General features: G+C 36.8%; 1 protein-coding gene across 2 annotated transcripts; it reads right to left on the reverse strand.

Annotated features, from left to right (window-relative positions):
• Positions 1-1501: 1501 nt before the first annotated feature.
• On the reverse strand, positions 1502-17718 carry LOC113239542 (symplekin). 2 transcript variants are annotated; one of them, XM_026476604.1, is made up of 14 exons: positions 17600-17718; positions 17222-17415; positions 16393-16600; positions 16077-16261; positions 13448-15063; positions 12396-12635; positions 12162-12167; positions 11866-12069; positions 10672-10778; positions 7952-8057; positions 6745-6863; positions 4792-4935; positions 3388-3603; positions 1502-2562 (listed from the first exon to the last, which is right to left on the reverse strand). In XM_026476604.1, the coding sequence occupies exons 1-14, from the start codon at positions 17645-17647 to the stop codon at positions 2497-2499; spliced, it is 3459 nt and encodes a 1152-aa protein (XP_026332389.1). In that variant the 5' UTR covers positions 17648-17718; the 3' UTR covers positions 1502-2496. The 2 variants fall into 2 exon arrangements, with proteins under 2 accessions (XP_026332389.1, XP_026332396.1); XM_026476611.1 differs by lacking the exon at positions 12162-12167 and having other exon boundaries at positions 17600-17717.
• Between the last annotated feature and the right edge of the window lie 1076 nt (positions 17719-18794).

Raw genomic sequence — 18794 nt, forward strand, 5'->3', positions numbered from 1 at the left:
CAAATATGCTACTTCGATCCAAAAAAAAAAATTATAAGTTCAATGTAAAAATAGTTATAATAATTATATCGAAGGGTCCGTACAACACGATTCATTTTAGTAATATTATTATTTTTATTTTATTTTATTTAATATAGTATTTTTCAACTTGGTAAAGGCATTAATTACTTGGACTTGTCAACTTATGTCTCAGGGTGACGGGCGCAGTGGCAGTGCCTCTCAAATCTTTGTGATTTAAAGCTCTGAGTGGCACTGCAACTGTTATGGACAGGTGTGTCGCTTATCACCAGGCGCACAACTTCTCCGTCCAGTCACCTGGTGTCATAAGTATTAAACTGAAAAAGCTTGCTTGTATTGCAGCATTTACCTTTTCCAAATAACCACCCGCCGTAACTGTAATCTGGTCTACCGTCCACAACTAATAAAAATCATCGGCCGACGTAATCATTGGCAGAGAACTGGGAAGAGACAGCAAATCTTGGTATCTTTCCAGGATGCAATTCGTTGTTTCCCTATTTTTTCTTAAGGGCACATATTTAAATGATCATTTGGACGTAGTTAAGCAAAAAGGATCCAATCCACAAAATTATCAAAAAATGAGTTATATGTACCAAACGGTTCCTAAAATCTGACCTCTTAGATCAGCAAAAAAAATCCAACATATAAACATAAATAAATATCTCTGGAGTTACATGACAATATAAGTTTTGAAAATAAAGCAAATGAGAAACAGTTTTAAACTTCAAACTGCCATATCTCGAAAGTGAGTGGATGTGGATTGGATCGTCTTTGTTTAACTACGTCCATTTTAAATTTGCAAAAGCAACAGGCTAAGAACTCTAAACGGACATTTTTTTATTATTGATCCTTTTTCTCTGAGTCATAAAATAAATTAAATCAATCGATATTTTATTGTTCTGAGCTACGCAAAAAAATGTTTGATTTGTATAAATTAATTTTGATAGTTTTATGTTGGGCCCATAGATATAGGTAATCAATCTATGGTTGGGTCTCAAAACTAAGACAAATGAGCATTAAAAATAAAATTTATTTAGATACTTATTTTTAAAACTAAGTAAATGTTGATTATATTTGTATACTAATATTATATACTATTTGTAATTTAATTTGGCTTCAAAACATTTTCGGAAATGCAAATTGGCTTCTGGCACTCGCCGGCCACTGCCATGGTATGCTCGCTTCGCTCGCTCGGTTCGTGTTGTTTTTTCATGTATTAACCTAACGTAACCTACTGAATGGAGGACGCGACCAAACAACCAACATTTATTACGAGATCAATATTAGAAGATATACCGGTTATAAATATCATCAATCATTAAGAAAAGACATTAAGAAGACAAAAAAGAGGATCAAATATTATTTTTGAATACCAAATATTAATTTAGTATGCTTAAACATAATAATAGTGTTACCTTGAATGCAGTTCATTTATAATTTATCCGTAGATCAACTAATATAGATGAAGCAATTAATATACATATCAAACATAAAAAAATATCATTTATTTAAAAAAGTGCACATTTACAATAGACCAATTATTTCTTTGGGGATCAAATAATATTATCCCTTTCTTAAGTGTCAATCTAGGAGTTATTTCATCTTTGCCTTGATTTCTTTCTTTGGGCCTATTAATAGATAACAGAGTATTGTCTCGCTACATTAATTCAATCCTTGGACACTTAGGTATCCAAAGACTGAATGCTGACCCTTAGGTCAGCGGTAATCGACAGACGGCGGAGGAGAGCATCGAAGAGGATCTTGAACCTGCCAGTGTACACTGATGAGAAGCATTCCATACGATGCCACTGTACCGCAGCGTCCGCTTACGCCCGTTTGCCGCTACTCCAGTGCATTCAGGCAGACTCCGCGGCATAACCATCGCATAATGGCGTCTCCCGCCGCGGTATCCTCTAGCGTGTCGTAGATTGAAATGCGATGCGATATTCCGAGGTTGGTCTCAAAGCATTGAAATTTATACCTTATTAGAATTTATAGGTTAAAATATACATTGACGTATTTAATGTACTCTTCAATCTCATTCGCCGACGTGTGCGGGCCCTTATTGTACAAGAACATGTACAGCGTATGTCCGATTTATTTGCTAATTACGATCGTTTCTGACAGGCGCGAAGTACCGTTAACGACACTTGGGCTTTGCATTTAAGATTTAAACCCTTTTTTTAAACTTCTCAAGTGATGCACATTTACGATAAGAGAGTCCTAACTGCTGTCAGTCTATATGCCAACTAACGTACTGCTACTTTGTAGTTGTTATGAAGACGTTATGCTGCTCGTGTTACTACGTACTTAAGTGCAAAGCTTAGCGTGCGGTTGACAGTACCGTTGCGCAAAGTAAATACACTATAAAGTCTATGAAGGTGGACTTTCCATTTCTCGGAAACATTAACTATCCCACGTTAAAACAGTTCGTAAATATCTTCTTTACTGTGTCTCGTCGGAAGGTTCAAACTCTGGTCATTCCATGCCAGGCGGCAGCGGCTCTAAGGGCGTGGCCGATGATGGCACGTTGAACTGGGGTTCCTGTTGTTTAAAAGGCGTAGATTAACACAAATTGTTCATATTGTTATGTTTATAAACTTGCAAAACTAGTGGCTCTATGTTCACAGTTATCTATAATCGGCGCCGTCTCTGAGGTCTTTTGATTCCCGGCCGGGTCAATGTAGAAACTAACCTTTAACTATAATGTCTTGGGTCAGGCCCTGTACTCTCATTCTCCGTCCGACAATCGTCCAAAACAATTGGTGCCAAATTAGTGATACTCGAGCAAATTGAAATAAGCACGATGCGAATAAAGCTTCATACCTGTTGACATCGTTTAGTGATGGTATTGTAATGCCAACTACAAATTGATTAATTAATTGAATGGATCGATTCGTTTAATTGAGTCATACTAGAGTTTTCCTTGCATAACCTATAAAAGCATATTTAAAATTTCCGAAATCTTTATTTTAAATTCTTCTTCAAATCCTTACCTTTAGATACTCGTGCTATTGCGATTGAAATTTTCGATTTACTAATCGATTACAAAAACTTTACTTGATTTAACTATTCATACCTCTATAAATAAAACATAACCTCAATTTTTGACTACCATTTTTCTAATACGATTTTACAACGTTATTGAAATGAATATTATTGGAAAAAGAGATGAGATATGAAGTAAAAATCTTCGAAATACACGTGAAAGTATTACTTATTCGATTTATTGAGTGATTGCTCTAGAATTGTAACCAAACCGGTTTGTTTACTTTTCGTCTAGTATGTATATCTGTAATTCGCGAGCGTTTTTCGGTTCAGGAAGTCGCGACTAGGCCAAGGGCAGTTCTAGTCACGCGCGGGCCGTACCGAGAGGTGCGCGGCCACGTGCGGCGGCAGCAGCGCGCGCTCGGCGGCGGACATGGCGGCCACGTGGTGGCGCAGCGCCGCGGCCAGCGCCGGAGACGCCTGCAGCGCGGCCGGCAGCGCGCGCGCCGGCAGCGACGCCAGCAGGAAGCACGACTGCGGCAGCAGGCGCTCGCAGCACTTCACCCAACCCTCCCAGGCCACCTTGTGGCTCCACACCTGTCATCATATCAAAAATAAAACAATTAGGGTCAGGTAGGGTAAGCGTGAATGCGAGAAGCTTATAGGTGACTCGGAATTAGTAGGGGCACAGCTGCAGAGCCTTGTACACCGCCGTAAAGTTGCGTGCTTATCGGTATTCTACAGGACATATCACGGAAAGTGTGCGATGGAATTGCGTGATTTAATAATAATAATAACTCGCATACCCAACACCGCCCCGCACTAGGGAAACCCTGTGTCGCAGGTGCCATGGACACACACATAGACAACCACAAGTTACACCCAAACTCGCGAGAGAAATAAATGTAGGCCATACAAATATTTCTCCCGGCCCGGGAATCGAACCTGGGACCTCTCCGTGGCAGTCCGACATGGTAACCGTTCGGCCACGGAGGCAGTTACCGCCTTTTTATTTATTCCGCCTTCCCCTTTCCGTCATCGGGGGACTAGACAAAGGCTGGAGTTCCACTCCTATGTTGTGGGTATTCCCAAGATTCGCACGAAGCGTTTCGCTTCCACATTTACATGGCTAGCGGCTAGAGGTGGAATTCCCTGCTTGCGGACTTGTTCCCCGGACCTTTTCAAGGCGAGAGTGAATAGATATTATTTAGGCGTGCATGCTGCATTGTCGACCTCATCGTCACTTTGAAGAGGGACTTGAAACCTTAAAAGCGCCTTCAAGTTAGACGCTTGTAAAAGCGCTACAGTGGCTTGTCTGTGGTGTGACAGTCGCGCCACCACTAATATCCATACAATATCTAGTCTTCAAAAGAAAAGCACGCATGATGCAACGGTGGCGCTGTAGCTGTGCTTCTAAATATTGTATGAAAATTAGTAGTAGTAGGCGCCACTCCAGCGCATCTACAGGCGTCTTATTTGAAGACGCCCTAATTCATAATCTAAAGAATTTAGCACTATATGATCTCTCAGTCGATAAAACAGACAAACAAATTAACTTAAACGATTCAAGAGATGTCGCTTCGATACTCCAAACCCAAAAGGCGGAAAAAACTAATTTAACAGTTGTGAAATCTTGAGAACACTATGTACTCCTTAACTAAATGTCGCGATACATAAATAAATTTGCCTGTGTAATAACATTCCGGGTCCCGAAAAAGTTTAAAAAAAATTGAATCAGGATTTTAGGCCCACTTCACGTTAACATATGTATATGACTATCTTCACCTCTTTCTCGAGCAACAATTCTAATATGTTGAGTACAAGAGGGCCGACGGCGGGGTAGAGTGTCAGCGCCTGTAAAACGCTGCGCATCATCAGTACCGGAATCTCCGATTCCTCACTTAGCCGTTGCAAAACTGCTGACACCACCTGTAAACAGGATTTATTTAAAATTATCAAATTCTGATGACATACAAAGTGGCTTTTTCGACCTACTAGTATATCTACGGCGAATATACAATCAAGTTGCTAGCAATCGCGCAAAGCGCTCCTAGCGGCCACAAGGATAACTAAAATTTGCCATACAAATTATTTACGCGGTCGCTAGCTATTGCCAACATTGTAAATTCATGGTAAAAATACAGACAATTAAAAACAAATGAGCGAATTTTGTTAGCACACATAAATATAGGTAATTTTTTGAGAGGCAGAGAATTGTTAGAAGAAAAAATTTAAATTTATACTTCTTGAAAGCACGTAAATTTAGTAAATTTTACACTGATATTGTTAAATGTACTCGTACTAGGTATACTATAGTTTTGTAATTGTGAGTGTTTGGTGAGAAATTGTATTGTTTTCTTGTATGCGTTGTTTGCATGAAATGAATAAATAAATAAAAATGTCATTAACATCATCTCGACCAACTGTTGACTGTTAGTATTACAAGATATCAAAGTATGGACACATTTCATTCAAGGATTAAGTGTTTGGCTTCCACATTTACATGGTGAACGGCTATGGAGTGGAATTCCCTTTCTGGAGACTTGTTCTGGAAACGGCATAACTTGGCCTTTTCAAGGAGAGTGAATAAGCATTATTTAGGTGTGGATGCTCCATTGTCGACCTCATCCTCACTTTCCGTGAAATGGAGGTCAAATGAGAACTTATTAAAAAAAACACTATAATAAGGCTGAGAGATCCATTATTATTTCAAAAACGCTGTTATTTTGTTGTGTGTACAAGAACTTTAAATAAATAGAATATGTTATAAATTATTGTTCTCAAATAGTCCATCGTTATGACATTTGTGATGCGTTATTCTAAATTTGTATAAATAATACACTTGTTGGAACACTTTGTACTTTTGTCATGACATCTCATTACTTTATTAATTTACAGTTTAATTTAAATAACAATTTTATTTCTAAGCAGTAGAGGTCTTTGTGAAAGAGTTCGTCCAGTGAAGGACTGCCACCATAACCGATTATTGTGTTCCGGTTTTGAAGGATAAGGCTGCTAGTGAAACTACAGACACATGCGATTTGTAAACTTTACGTTTCAGAGTGACGGGCTCAGTGGCAGTTCTTAAGGTATTTGCGATTAAACCTCTGAGTGGTACTGCAACTGTGTTGGGTATCGTTATCGTATAAAAATAATAATTTATATCTTTTTACGTAATTTTTAATTTATAAATATATGACATTTAGAAGAAATAAAATACATTAATTTGACTACAAGCACACACACACGAAAAAAAAATAAAAAAACAACCAAAAACATTCACACTTAAGACACAAAGAAATCGGTCCCTCCTACGTAAAGTATCGTACGTCGAAATTGCGAAGTTTACTGTCTCGAAGGTTACTCGTTACTCATATAGAGTATTAAATCCTAGATATCGGTTAGATGATATATGATGATCTATTAGATGATCACTCTATGTGAGAGCTTTGCCGAATAAAACTGAGAAATGCTAAAGTCACGTGTTATGCTCATTTCAGTGAACTCAAAACTTTAAAACGCTCCCCTGTTAACCTGGCAATTTCGACATACGATACTTTACGTAGGAGGGGTCGAAATAATTAAACACATACACTACATTGTTAATTAATTAATTGAATAATAATAGTCGTATAAACGATGTTCTACTTTATGTTCTCCTTATCCAGTTCGTTACAGCCAATCTGATAATGTCAAGTTATGCAATAAGATTCTAAACAAAGTAGTAAGGGTACGTACGTCCTGCGTGTAGACTTGCTTCTCGGCGAAACAGATGGCTGTGGCCTTGATCATGTACTTGAGATCGGCTTTCGCGGGGTCGATGAGATGCAGAGCGACCAACAACTCCGACGGCGTCACTGTGCATACAATAAAAAATCATTGCTTCCATAGTATCTCTGAATGTCGAAAACTCGGACCCATTTCGGATGTCGCTTTTGCATTAAGTTACATTCGAATCCGAGAAAATACGAATATCGCTTGTACACCTAGAGACAAAATGATCCCTGCGACATTTCGGACCGTCATTTCTCGGGTTCGGAACTGATACGAATCGTGGTCATCGTTTTAGAGTATAGTTAGAGTGTCGTGCCTTACGGTAAAAAAGCACCCTTATAATGTGACTTCGCTGTTTGTCTGTACGGTCGAATATGAATATTTCATTCATTCATTCGCATTTGAAAAAATCGTGTAAAAATATGTATAAGAGAACGCAATAAAAAGTAACAAACTCTACCAAATTACTTACATGCAGGAGATACTGTAAAAGAGATGCAATTTTACTCCATATGTTTGGACTACGTCGGTTGAAAGTTCCGATGACGGTTGTAGTCCTTAGAATGACATGAATTTATTCTAGATCTACCGTGCCTATTGTGCACTTTTGCATGTAAATTACATAATTAATATACTTCGAATTGATATCAGATAGGCCGGGTATCTATTTGGGAAATATCTTAAACGAGCCAAGCATTTCCAGCATAGGTACATGAAGGTACACGGCAGGTACGTTAAATCTGTGTTAATTATGTGCTCCCGTCTAGCGGTCAATAGCTGAACGACGACGGATTCGAGATGTTTACTTAGTTCTCAAAAAAAGAAGCAACGAAATTGTAGCAGTATAAGGTTTACTTTCGTTTTTTGTACCAAAAAATGTATTACGATAAACAGAACATTTTGCAATAAAATTAAATAAAACTTAATCATGACATGAAGCACCACTACGGATAATATTACAGGTGCGATTATTTCTTTTTATACTCCAAAGTAGCAAAATAAGGCATTTGTCTATGATTCTCGAGATTTAATTGACACGACCATAACGTACAGTACAAAGCTTAAATAGCGGGTTGAGCTTTAAGTATGTGGACTTCGCGTACTGTTGGCACACGTGGTACGCCAACTAAGCACTTGTACTGTATTTATTGTTCTGTGATTCTAAACTTACCAGGCGGATTCTCATCATCCGGAGTCTGTAAACCTAGAAGTTTGTTAAACACTTCCTTTACCACCACTGGATTCAGCTTTATTAGCTTTGGTAATGCGGCTAGGATCTGAAATATGGACATAGACAATTTTACATCTAACACTTTTAATGAGTACATATTATTCGCGCGTATTTTTTTGCAACCAGTCTCTAGCTATCGCGTGCATACACACAGGGTGATTTACCACCTATTCAAGATCGTTGTTAAAGAACAATGTAAAAACATACACTTGTATTGTGCATGGGATGTTTGAAAATATCAATATTATTATCTCTCATTTCACATTTCATTTGATTTGATGCAATGTGTTTTAAAATATTTATTTGAAGGTTATATATGTCAGCTTTTTAAAGCTATAAGTACTTTAATTTATTTATATTCATTAAATAAAGAATTATTTCTTTTTACAAAAATCGGGAGAACGGGAGTAGACCCCCAGGGCAGTCGAGATGTAGTAAAGAACGTGCAGTACTTAAAAAGTTTGTAAGAAACAATATTATGTAGACATTGGTGTGTTACTGGTGCCTCAATAAATGGTGTTTAGAAAACACTTGGGCGTTTACATGTTTATACCTGAGGTGTCCCAATATATATTTTAAATTTGTACGTGTTATAGGTATGACCATAGCTATCTAAACCTTACTGAATGTACCATTCGGCTAGAGGGTTGTCTAGCATTAGTTTTACTTTAAAGGTGATCCTTTTCTTTAATATTATCACTGGCTAAAAATTGTCTCAGTTTATTACAGATATATTCTATATAATAATAATAATAATAACACACACACTCAATATGTGTAAACATATAGAATATATCTGTAATTAAATATCTATTTATATTTATATGTTTACTCCAATGAAATTTATGGTCTGTTTGTAAACCAGCAAGCCGAGGTAACCGAATGGTTTGTCCTACCGTCTCTCAAACAAAGGGTCCTAGATTCGAATCCGGGATTGCACCTCTGAGTTTCTCGGAATTTATGTGCGAAATTTAATTTGAAATTTACCATGAGCATTTCGGTGAAAGAAAATATTGTAAGGAAACCTGCACACATCTGCAAAGCAATTTAATGATGTGTGTGAAGATCCCAAGTAGCACTGGGTTTGCGTAGGAACTTCAGCCCACGCCCTCTCATTATGAGAGGTGTGTGCTCAGCAGTGGGACTATGGATAGACTAACAAACTTTTGTAAACCAAGATAAGTCTGGCTATTGACAACAACAAGGGCACTCACAGGTACAGGGTCAAGAGCACGTCAAGTTTTATACTTAAGACTTAAATCCAACTCTATGCCACTTGCGATAAGAACAGTTCAAAGTACTAAGTGTCAACCTTGATGTGCTCTTGACTGTACCACGTTAGGGGAGTGAAGACGACTGAGGCAATCGGCGCAAAAGGGGTGTAGCCCACATTTTATTTATTTTTTCTAGAATAATACTTTAAATGATACTAAAGTACATAATTATTATATTATATGGATGTTATTTTCACGTATAGAAAAATGTAATAATTATACAGTGTAAATTTGAGACGGGGCAGTAAGGCCAGCCACCTTAATCGTTTTAGTTACAGGAAAACAGTTCTAGAAGACTATCCATGAATTTTGAAGATATTTTGATTGGCATTTTTCACAGATTTTGGAAAAATGGTACAGTCAGCAAGATAAAAAGCAATTTTTACAAAACTTTTCTTTTATGCCATTCGATCCGATCTCTGTTAAGGATCAATAGTCTCTATGGGACCAACTGAGGTAAGAGTACCCGAAATGTCAGAAATCGCAAAAAACTTTTTAAAATACATTTTGTAGGGACATATTTAGTAATCAGTTATTCTAGGTAGTTAAGAAAATAACAAATTGACAACGTATTATGTATTAGTTAAATGAAATTTATAAAAAAATACAACAGTGTTCAAGAATTGAAAGACGCACTTGCAGCAATTTTCAATGGAATCCACCCGAGTAAAATTTCAGCCGCTAATTTACTCTTTGCGGAAGAGAGCGAATCGATGCACCTGTCAAGGCGGCAATAAATTCGAGCACTTACTATCATATATTTTTTGTTATTTTGCTTTTTGTTATTGTTTTTATTTTGAAATACATAATACGTTGGCAATTTGTTAGTTTCCTTATTGTTAGTTTCCTTAACCTAGAACTGATTACTAAATATGTCCCTACTAAATGTATTTTTAAAAGATTTTTGCGATTTCTGACATTTCGAGTACCCTTACCTCAGTTAGTCCCATAGAGACTATTGATCCTTAACAAAGACAGGACCGAATGGCATAAAAAAAGTTTTGTGAAAATTGCCTTTTATCTTGCTGACTGTACCATTTTTCCAAAATCTGTGAATGCCAGTCAAAATATCTTAAAAATTCATGGATAGTCTTCTAGAACAGTTTTTCTGTAACTACAACGATGAAGGTGGTTGGCCTTGCTGCCCCGTCTCAAATTTACACCCTGTATATTGGTCATATATTATTACATATGATTATAAAATGAATTTCGCTCCCATGCGCGAATTTGAGATCCCATGCGCGAATTTTAGATCCCATGAACATGCCCCATGACGTTTTTTAAAAGTGTTCTTAATGTAAAGTGATTTTATTACTTAGAGGAGAGCCGTGCCCAACAATGGGATGAATAACCAATTGATGAATATAAAGTATATAGAGACATTACCTCTTTCTTGGAGAGTCCGTTAAGCACGGGTATAAGGAATCTCACGTCCGAGACCCTCGTTGCATATAACTCCCGTACTCGCGACACCAATTCAGGCGAAGGTGCAGCTGTAAAATACACTTCGTATGAATCTATCATAATTTTGACTCGTTATAAAATATTTTGTGAAACTACATTATAACTACATTATTCGGTTAAATCAGTAATGAAAAACGTGGGGACATTCCCGTGGAGAGCTGTCATCCGAACCGAAGGGACGTGCGATCGCGGCTGTCGGAGTAACACATACGCTGTGTTTAAATTGCCGTGTATTTAACGTGACCATATTTTTTCCCCTCTGAGCGGGACTCCTATACATTTATTATTGTTTTAAAAATAAAAGAAATGTTGATGATAGTTACGAAATGTTTAAGGATAAAAAATAAAAAGAACTAAAATTAATTATTAATACAATTAATATATTAGTAATAATATAATTATGACAAACAAGTGGAATAATTTCACAAAAAATAATTGAATATCAATTCAATAAAAATTTAAAAGAACTAAAATTGTTTAATGAATCAAAACATTTCAAAAGAACTAATCTTGTGTACTCTGATGCTCGATGTTTGGTTGGCTAGTTTTTATATATTTCTTAAAATCTATTGTTAGATGTGTTTTGTTTTGTGAAAGCTTTTAAGTATTTTGGGGACAGCGGGACACAAGCATAAAAACGGGACGAACGTTTTAGCGGTCACGTTACTTACCCCTGTGACCAGAGGGTTACAAGTGGTTGAGGTCCGGTCGTGTTAAGTTGGAAACTTTAAAAATAACATATTTCCGCCATATTTGTTTCTAGTCATATAGGGTGTTTTATTTTGAGTAATGTATTCAACAGTGGGGCCGTATATAGCGGCTTTTTATCGACGCTAGATGTATCTTTTAAATAAGGTAAATTTCGATTTCAAGATAGTTTTGACTAGAACATATAATAGATTTTCTTAAGGTATTTGATATAATGTTTTTATAGCGTCAATTTATTTCACATGTGATTATCACTTTATGACGCTTTTTTTAATGTTAATGATAATATTTATAACACTTAATTTTCGATACTTGTAAACTATTACACTTACAATACATTAACAATCCTATAAGATTATGTAAGATGTACCTTATTTTTAACCAGAATCAGGAACTATTAAGAATTACCTCGCTCAGTAAGCATATGCACGAGTCGAGTGAGCAAAGTCTCCGATCCTCTCGGACATTCTTCGAGAAGCGCGAGGAAGGCAGGTCGGATGGGGGGCTGCTTCGCAATGGCCGCTCGAAGCGGGCCTTCCACTGCGCGAAGTACGCAACGTTTCGCTTCAGCGCCCGAGCAACCGTAAACACGCGCTACCTCGATTATTAAATCTGTGAATCAGTAAACTATTTCAGTAAATGTGTCTACGACTAATTAGAAATGTTTGTAGTTTGAATTCGCGAAAATGTCGTTTACTACTTACGATTTGCTGCAATTTGAAATAAATCGTGTTACTTTATAATATACTTATTTATTTTTTATTATTTTTATTTATTTTACATAAAAGATACTTTTATCTATTACAATTCTATACCATAAATCGGGCTAAAAGTACAGCAAATTGTCCGTTAATTTGTGGTCACCCTATCAGAAATTACAACTTACGATAATAATTAATATAACAGTTGTCATAATTACTACGACAACTCTTTCTTACCTTCGTTCTCGGGGAACAAAGCCATAACAAGGTTCAGGCAAGTTTTATACATGTCATCGGTCCACGCCATTCGAGCATGTCTTCCCCCTAATAGCTCGGAGGGCGGACAGCTCAGCGATATGAATCCGAGATAAAGCGAAGCATGTTTCTCGATTGCCTTGCGCGCGGCGTCTGTGCTTCGCGAAAACACTTTGAGTGCTGATTTTAGAGCTGTTTCACGGATTTCTGCGTTTTCGCTTACTAAAAAAGTTTTAAAAAAATCATATTAGATTTAGATCAGAGAGACAGAGACAGAGATCATCGAATGAACATTGTCGTTTAGATATAGACGTACAAAGTATCGCATGGCCAAAACTTCCATGTAATGTGATAATACGATGACATGTGCAAATATAATGTGTCATATATAAGAGTGTTTTTCTTTGCATTTAATTGATTCAACAAAACCAAATTGTGTTTTATTTTTAATTTTTTATTCTACAAAGTGACAGCACGAGCAAATCGTACGCCAGGTGGCTGCGACAAGTCACGTCCATAACAGTTTCGGTGCAACTCAGAGCTTTAAATTACAAAGATCTGAGAAGCATTGCGACTGCGCCTGACACCCTGAGACATAAGTTGACAAGTCCCAGGTGCCTGTAATTTCACCAGCACCGTTTACCCTTCGAAACTGGAACGAAGTAATGTTCACATTACTGCTCTGCCGTCCGTTAACTAAAACGCGGCCAAGTGAGAAAACAATTTTTGAGATATCATAAAAAACCATAACCCAGTTTTAGAATCGTTAGAGCCAGTTCCGATAAGTCGAATACAACTGTTTTCAAAAAAGAATTTTGTGCTCTATCTTTTGCTATGTAAAACGGATATTTGACTATTTCTCACTTAGCTGCGTTTTAGTGGCAATACTTCCCTGGACGAACTCTTTCACAAGGAGCTCTACTGTTACAAAACCGCACCATAGGTAGCATTCGTAGAATTTGGAATTTGTTCATTACTATCAAAGAATAAATACTAGGCAATTGAATAAAAGTACAAAAATATAGTATACTCACAAACATGGCAAACAAGAGAAGGTACATATTTATGAGCTCGCGGTGGTCTCATGATGCAAAGCTCCTCCAGGAGTTCCAAGGCTAAAAATGCCACTTTCTCTTCCGTTACGAGATGTTTCAAGTAATCAATCGCCTCATCCGTAATGACAGGGGCTTCAGAGTAAATCTTTCGCAGTAGAACATCTTTGCAACTCTCAGTAGCTGGTTCGCCGCGCTCAAAAAGCTGTGTAATCAATGCACACAACAATTGATTGTAGTTTTGGTCATGCTTCTCATGCATTTTAGGCTGCAAGGTTACAGGGTGACGGTTGAAACCTTGCATGAAGGCATATTCTTCATACAACCAGGATAAAGCTAGGTCTATCCTATTAGCAGGGTCTTCTAATATATAATTGAGAACTAAATCGCGGATTTCTGGAGTATAACTAGATGCGAATATTGTGATGAATTTTGAACGTAACTGTGCTGCGCCTCCAATTGCTGCGTCTTTTTCCGCGTGCAGAATCCTGGCTACAGCCTGAATCATTAGTTTTTCTTTTATTTCTTTTGGTATAGGTTGAGTGATTTCTTGCAATTTGAGTAGCTTCACTTTCTGCTTTAATTTTGGGACGGTAGGCGTCGGTGGAGGGATGTGTTTCTCTTTTTCCTTTTCTTTCTCCATATTTTTGGTCCTTCTTTCCTCTTCTTTCAAATGTCTTGTTTCTTCCATTAGTTTGGAAACTGCATCCTCAACTTTCTTATCCGCTTTTGTGGACTCTTGAAGTTTTGCAACAGCATTCTTAAGAGTAATCTTTTCGTCATCATCTCTTAACAAAGGTATTTTAGCAGCCAAATCAGTCAGCGATGACGTTGGAACATGCGTCAGGGAAAGTAAGGGCTCCCCATTAATATGAGCCATCATCATTTTGGCTAAATTCTTTTTCTGCGCTTTGCTGCCTGAATTTGGTATAGGTTTATAAACATTGATGAAATTTTCAGGCATGTCATCGGGCAGGTTGTTGGCTAATGTAGCCATCACAAGCTTGACTACATTATGAACATTATCAAGGGCATCAAAAAGCACATCTTCATTTAGAGGTTTTGGCACAGGCAGCGGCGCAGGTAACTGTGCAGCTGGCTGTAGCAGTGTAGTAGTGGGCAAAATTGCTTGGTTACTATCCTCATCAAAGTTAAAGTCACTTCGACTGTTACTATCACTCCCCATACTGTTACTTTGAGGAGAATCAACTCTATATCTTTTAGCTGGCACGTCCCCATTTTTGATTTCCCCTAGTCTTTTATTCCTTCGTTCTTTAGGGATAACCTTGTTAATTTCCTGCTGTGTCATACCTATGTCTAAAAGCAGCTGAGTTAGTTGAGGCAGCATATCGTTCGAAGAAGGATGCTTGACAATGTTTATCAGTAACATTTTCAAGTGTTTTCTGACAGAGTTCACTTGAGATTGTGACAAGGTTGGCGGTAACGTGGTGTGTAAGTCAGCAAGCGCCAGTACCACACGTGGCATGAAATGCGGTCGGTATTTGGCCAGAAAGCAGAGTGTAGTCATGCACGCCATTAAGTTGACACTCGATATGTGCTGCGAGTTGTGGAACTTCACTAGTAGGGTAAAAATGTGTCTGGAATTGTAGATAATATTTGTTAGGCTGAGTGATTTTCACCGGCGAGGCGAGACGAGGATTTAAATTTGTATGACAAAATTTGAATTTTCTCCTAGCGCATCTTCGGTCTGCATCGACAAAAAAGTCCGAGATGAGAATTGAATTATTTGTTGGTATAACATTGGACCATATTGCTACCAGCGTTTAATTTTGTAATTTTGCAACGTAAACACGATTCACGGGATAACCACGCGAGTCCTCAATGGCTATCAATATCAATCGCGAGATTGTGGGACATGTACAGACGGCAGCACATCAAGCTAAACATTGGCTACAATAAGTTAAAAAAAAGATTGCTTTTCTGCAAATAATTTGCAGAGTGCCTTGTAATCTATTTTTTTAAATTTAGCAACTAAGTAATTTACTTACTCTATTGGTATTTCAATATTTTTCATTTAGTGTAGGGAAATGGGAAATTTCAACAAAATTCACACAAAGAGCACAAATGCCTGTCAAAGTCTCTTAGTCTGTATAATAAATAATCACTCGTGAGAGCTCACGACGTTTCAGGACAAATTTATTGTAAAATGTCGAAAGTTACGCATGAAGTAAAAGTGATTTAATAGGTAAATTTCTGATAACTTTTTAATCTTCCAACATAATTATATTAATGATTTTTTACTACACGTTGGAAATGAAACTATTTTTCCGGATTTAAATCGCGTATATTTGTTTTTTCAAACAAACCGACGTTTCGGGCCCTTTACAGATCCCATGATCCGGAAATACGGAAAAATAGTTTCATCAGCAATCTTTCAAAAATTTCAGCAACAATCGCGAAAACCTAAGAACTCGTTACTACAAGTAATTCATTGTAGATAAAATATAACTGATTATTAGTACTTTTGCATAATAATGTATTTAATTGAAATTAGCTGAATAATTTGACATTAAAAATGCAAAATCAGCAAAATTCGTGTTAGTGTTGTGCTGTTGTTGATCATCATTATTGGAGTATTTATTATACTTACTCAGATTCTTCTTCGAGAGCTCCCCGTTTCAAGAATGGAATGTGCAAAGGTAAACTATCCAATGTGAATTCATTGCTATCAGTGTTGCCACCAGAACTTTGTAGCAGCACCACCTCTTCAAGGAATTTGATTGAATGTGTTCTGATGCCTTCATTCTCGCTATCTATCATGTTTAGTACTATTAACTGAAATTCAATAAATACCATTTACACACCTTTACCTATGAAACCATTGTATTATTAGAAGTTCTAAAATTTTTGAAATGATGAATGATTCTTATCTTACATACTAAAAAAAAACTATTAGTCTCACAAACCTTAAGTTCTGTAAGATGTTGCCACACATACTGTACATCAGTAAGGTCTGTGGTCTGCTCTGCATATCTTTTGCAGATCCACAGCAAAGTATTCCTATACACAATGCTCGAGGCCTGTATGGCTCTCTTCTGTACAGCAATAACTTCGTCGATGACGAGAAGACGGAGCCCGCCTATTACTTTTGGCAGATATTGTGGATGGAGCTTACTGTTGGTACAAAAGTATTGTGTTACATTGTAATAATCAACTATTCTATACTGTCTCAAGACCAATATACTTTTTTTTATACTACCAAGTGACAGAACAAACAAGTTCTGCACCTGGTGGTAAGCGACACGCCTCTCCATAACAGCTACAACGCCACTCAGTTTTAAATTGCAAAGATTTTAGAGGCACTGGCACTGCACCCGTCACCCTGAGACACAAGTTGACAAGTCCCAAGTGCCTGTAATTTCACTAGCACCAGTACCTTTCTAAACCGGATTTCACTGCTTGGCGGCAGAAATAGATAAGGTAGCAGTACTTCCCTGGATGAACTCTTTCACAAGGAGCTCTACTGCTACCACATACTGTATGTCCTTTCCATTTTATTCATTGCTACAATTGTACACATATCTTTCACCCCACATTTCAATGCTTTCATACTCGCTGGTTGGGTAAGTGTAAATTCACCAGGTCTCTGCTAAGGATATCTTGATCATGGTTTTCATGTTAAAAAAAATATTGTAATACTTAAATTAGGTTAGACAATTAAATATCTTCACAATTACAGATTCGCATAGCATTCCGAAATGACATTATCAGAACAAGAAAATTGCGAACAGTTACCTGATTTCTTCTATAAAAGCTAGAACTTGCTTCTTAACCTCTGTAGATTTATCGCTCACATAACTGAGGATGTTATCTATATACACAGGGACCATCTGAGACGCTTGATGAAGCAGGACTTCTATAATCTTACGGAGAAGATCCGCTTTCTTGTGGCCTTCCGCCATACCTGCATCGTTTATCCATTGTACCAGCTGCAAATGAAATCGACGAATAAAACACCTTTTTATTTTAATCTCTTATATTCAATAAAATTTCTGCACCAAAGTTTATAACAAAAATCATAAATAATCCATAAAAGCAAGCCGTTATGAAACAAAATAAAAATAAAAAATAAATGTTCTTGAAAACACATCGGCCCGTAACGATGTCACGAACCTGGTTTTGCAATGCTATATTAGTGTTCTGTGCGTATTTATTGGACATATTGGTTGTATTTTCCCTGGAAACTATATAATATCAATTTTTATGCGTAATTGCAGTAAAAATTAGGAAAATGCAATTATCTGACAAAAATACAACGCGTCCATGTTAAAAAAATGTGTCTAGTTTATGATATCACTAACTTCGAACGTCGGTTCTACCGCAAAAGGGAGACAAGGATAATGAAAGGCAAATCACTTTGGGGCAAATGAAAGATCCGATATTATGTTAAACGATCAGTGAACTTTCAATATGAGTTGGTTAGCATTTACAACAGTAAACGTCAGATATTTTTATTTTACAGAGCTCTAAAGCAATGATTGCAAAGATAAACAACCTCCGCATAAATACTATGGAAAAATTTAGGACAATAACGTTAATAATTTTGATACTATGGAATTCATCAAAGTTTTTCATTTTTTCTTTCTATGCTGATATTAATTAAGTCGTTTGTTTAAAAATAAAATAAAGCGCTTAATGAGTGAAAAAAGTTTTTGTCTTGATTTTAATGGCAACACGGTTTATTTTTACGTTGAGTACGTACGTCAGTGAAAAACAAAAGTACTCTGTGGTGCAACGTTTTTCCTGGTGAAAAAGTTTCAGCAGGGTTGCCAATTTGTAGGGAATTTCCTATATTGCGGGGAATTTCAACTAGATTGGGGATTTGTAGGAATTGGATAAATGTGGGGATTCTAACATTTTATGATTTTGTTTAATCTATCGATTGCTTGCATCTATAAATGCATCGCTAGTTTGATCGTTATTGTTAGAAACACTGTGATGAACTATATCGATGTGTTTTTCAACATCGCACATTCCTCGCGTTATTAACAAGCAGCTTAAATAGAATTATTATCAGATCATCTTGGTTCTGAATTGTAAAATGGGAAATATTTAAGGGCATATCAGAAAACTCAATACATACAAAATTATGTTCATTATTCAAATAACTTGCACATCTAAAAAATTATTTCACTACAAGAACAACTGTCTAACAAATCTAGTATCAAAAATAATTTAAAAACATGTATCAAAACTAGACCTCTGCTAATTTCTCAGTGTACAACGAAAGTGTTCATTTATTTACAAAAATATGGTTTACAGAACAAAAATACTGATAGCACGTCAATTTAATTTAATTCTAAACGAA

The sequence above is a fragment of the Hyposmocoma kahamanoa genome, unplaced genomic scaffold, assembly GCF_003589595.1.
Source record: "Hyposmocoma kahamanoa isolate Upper Pololo Valley unplaced genomic scaffold, ASM358959v1 114, whole genome shotgun sequence".
Classification (NCBI taxonomy): domain Eukaryota; kingdom Metazoa; phylum Arthropoda; class Insecta; order Lepidoptera; family Cosmopterigidae; genus Hyposmocoma; species Hyposmocoma kahamanoa.

Coding starts and splice junctions, on each gene's coding strand:
- LOC113239542 (XM_026476604.1), bottom strand. CDS start 17,647: ATGTCCAATAAATACGCACAGAACACTAATATAGCATTGCAAAACCAG. Junction 17,416..17,599: donor ATATAGCATTGCAAAACCAG/GTTCGTGACATC, acceptor TTTCATTTGCAG/CTGGTACAATGGATAAACGA. Junction 16,601..17,221: donor GCTTTTATAGAAGAAATCAG/GTAACTGTTCGC, acceptor TTGTACCAACAG/TAAGCTCCATCCACAATATC.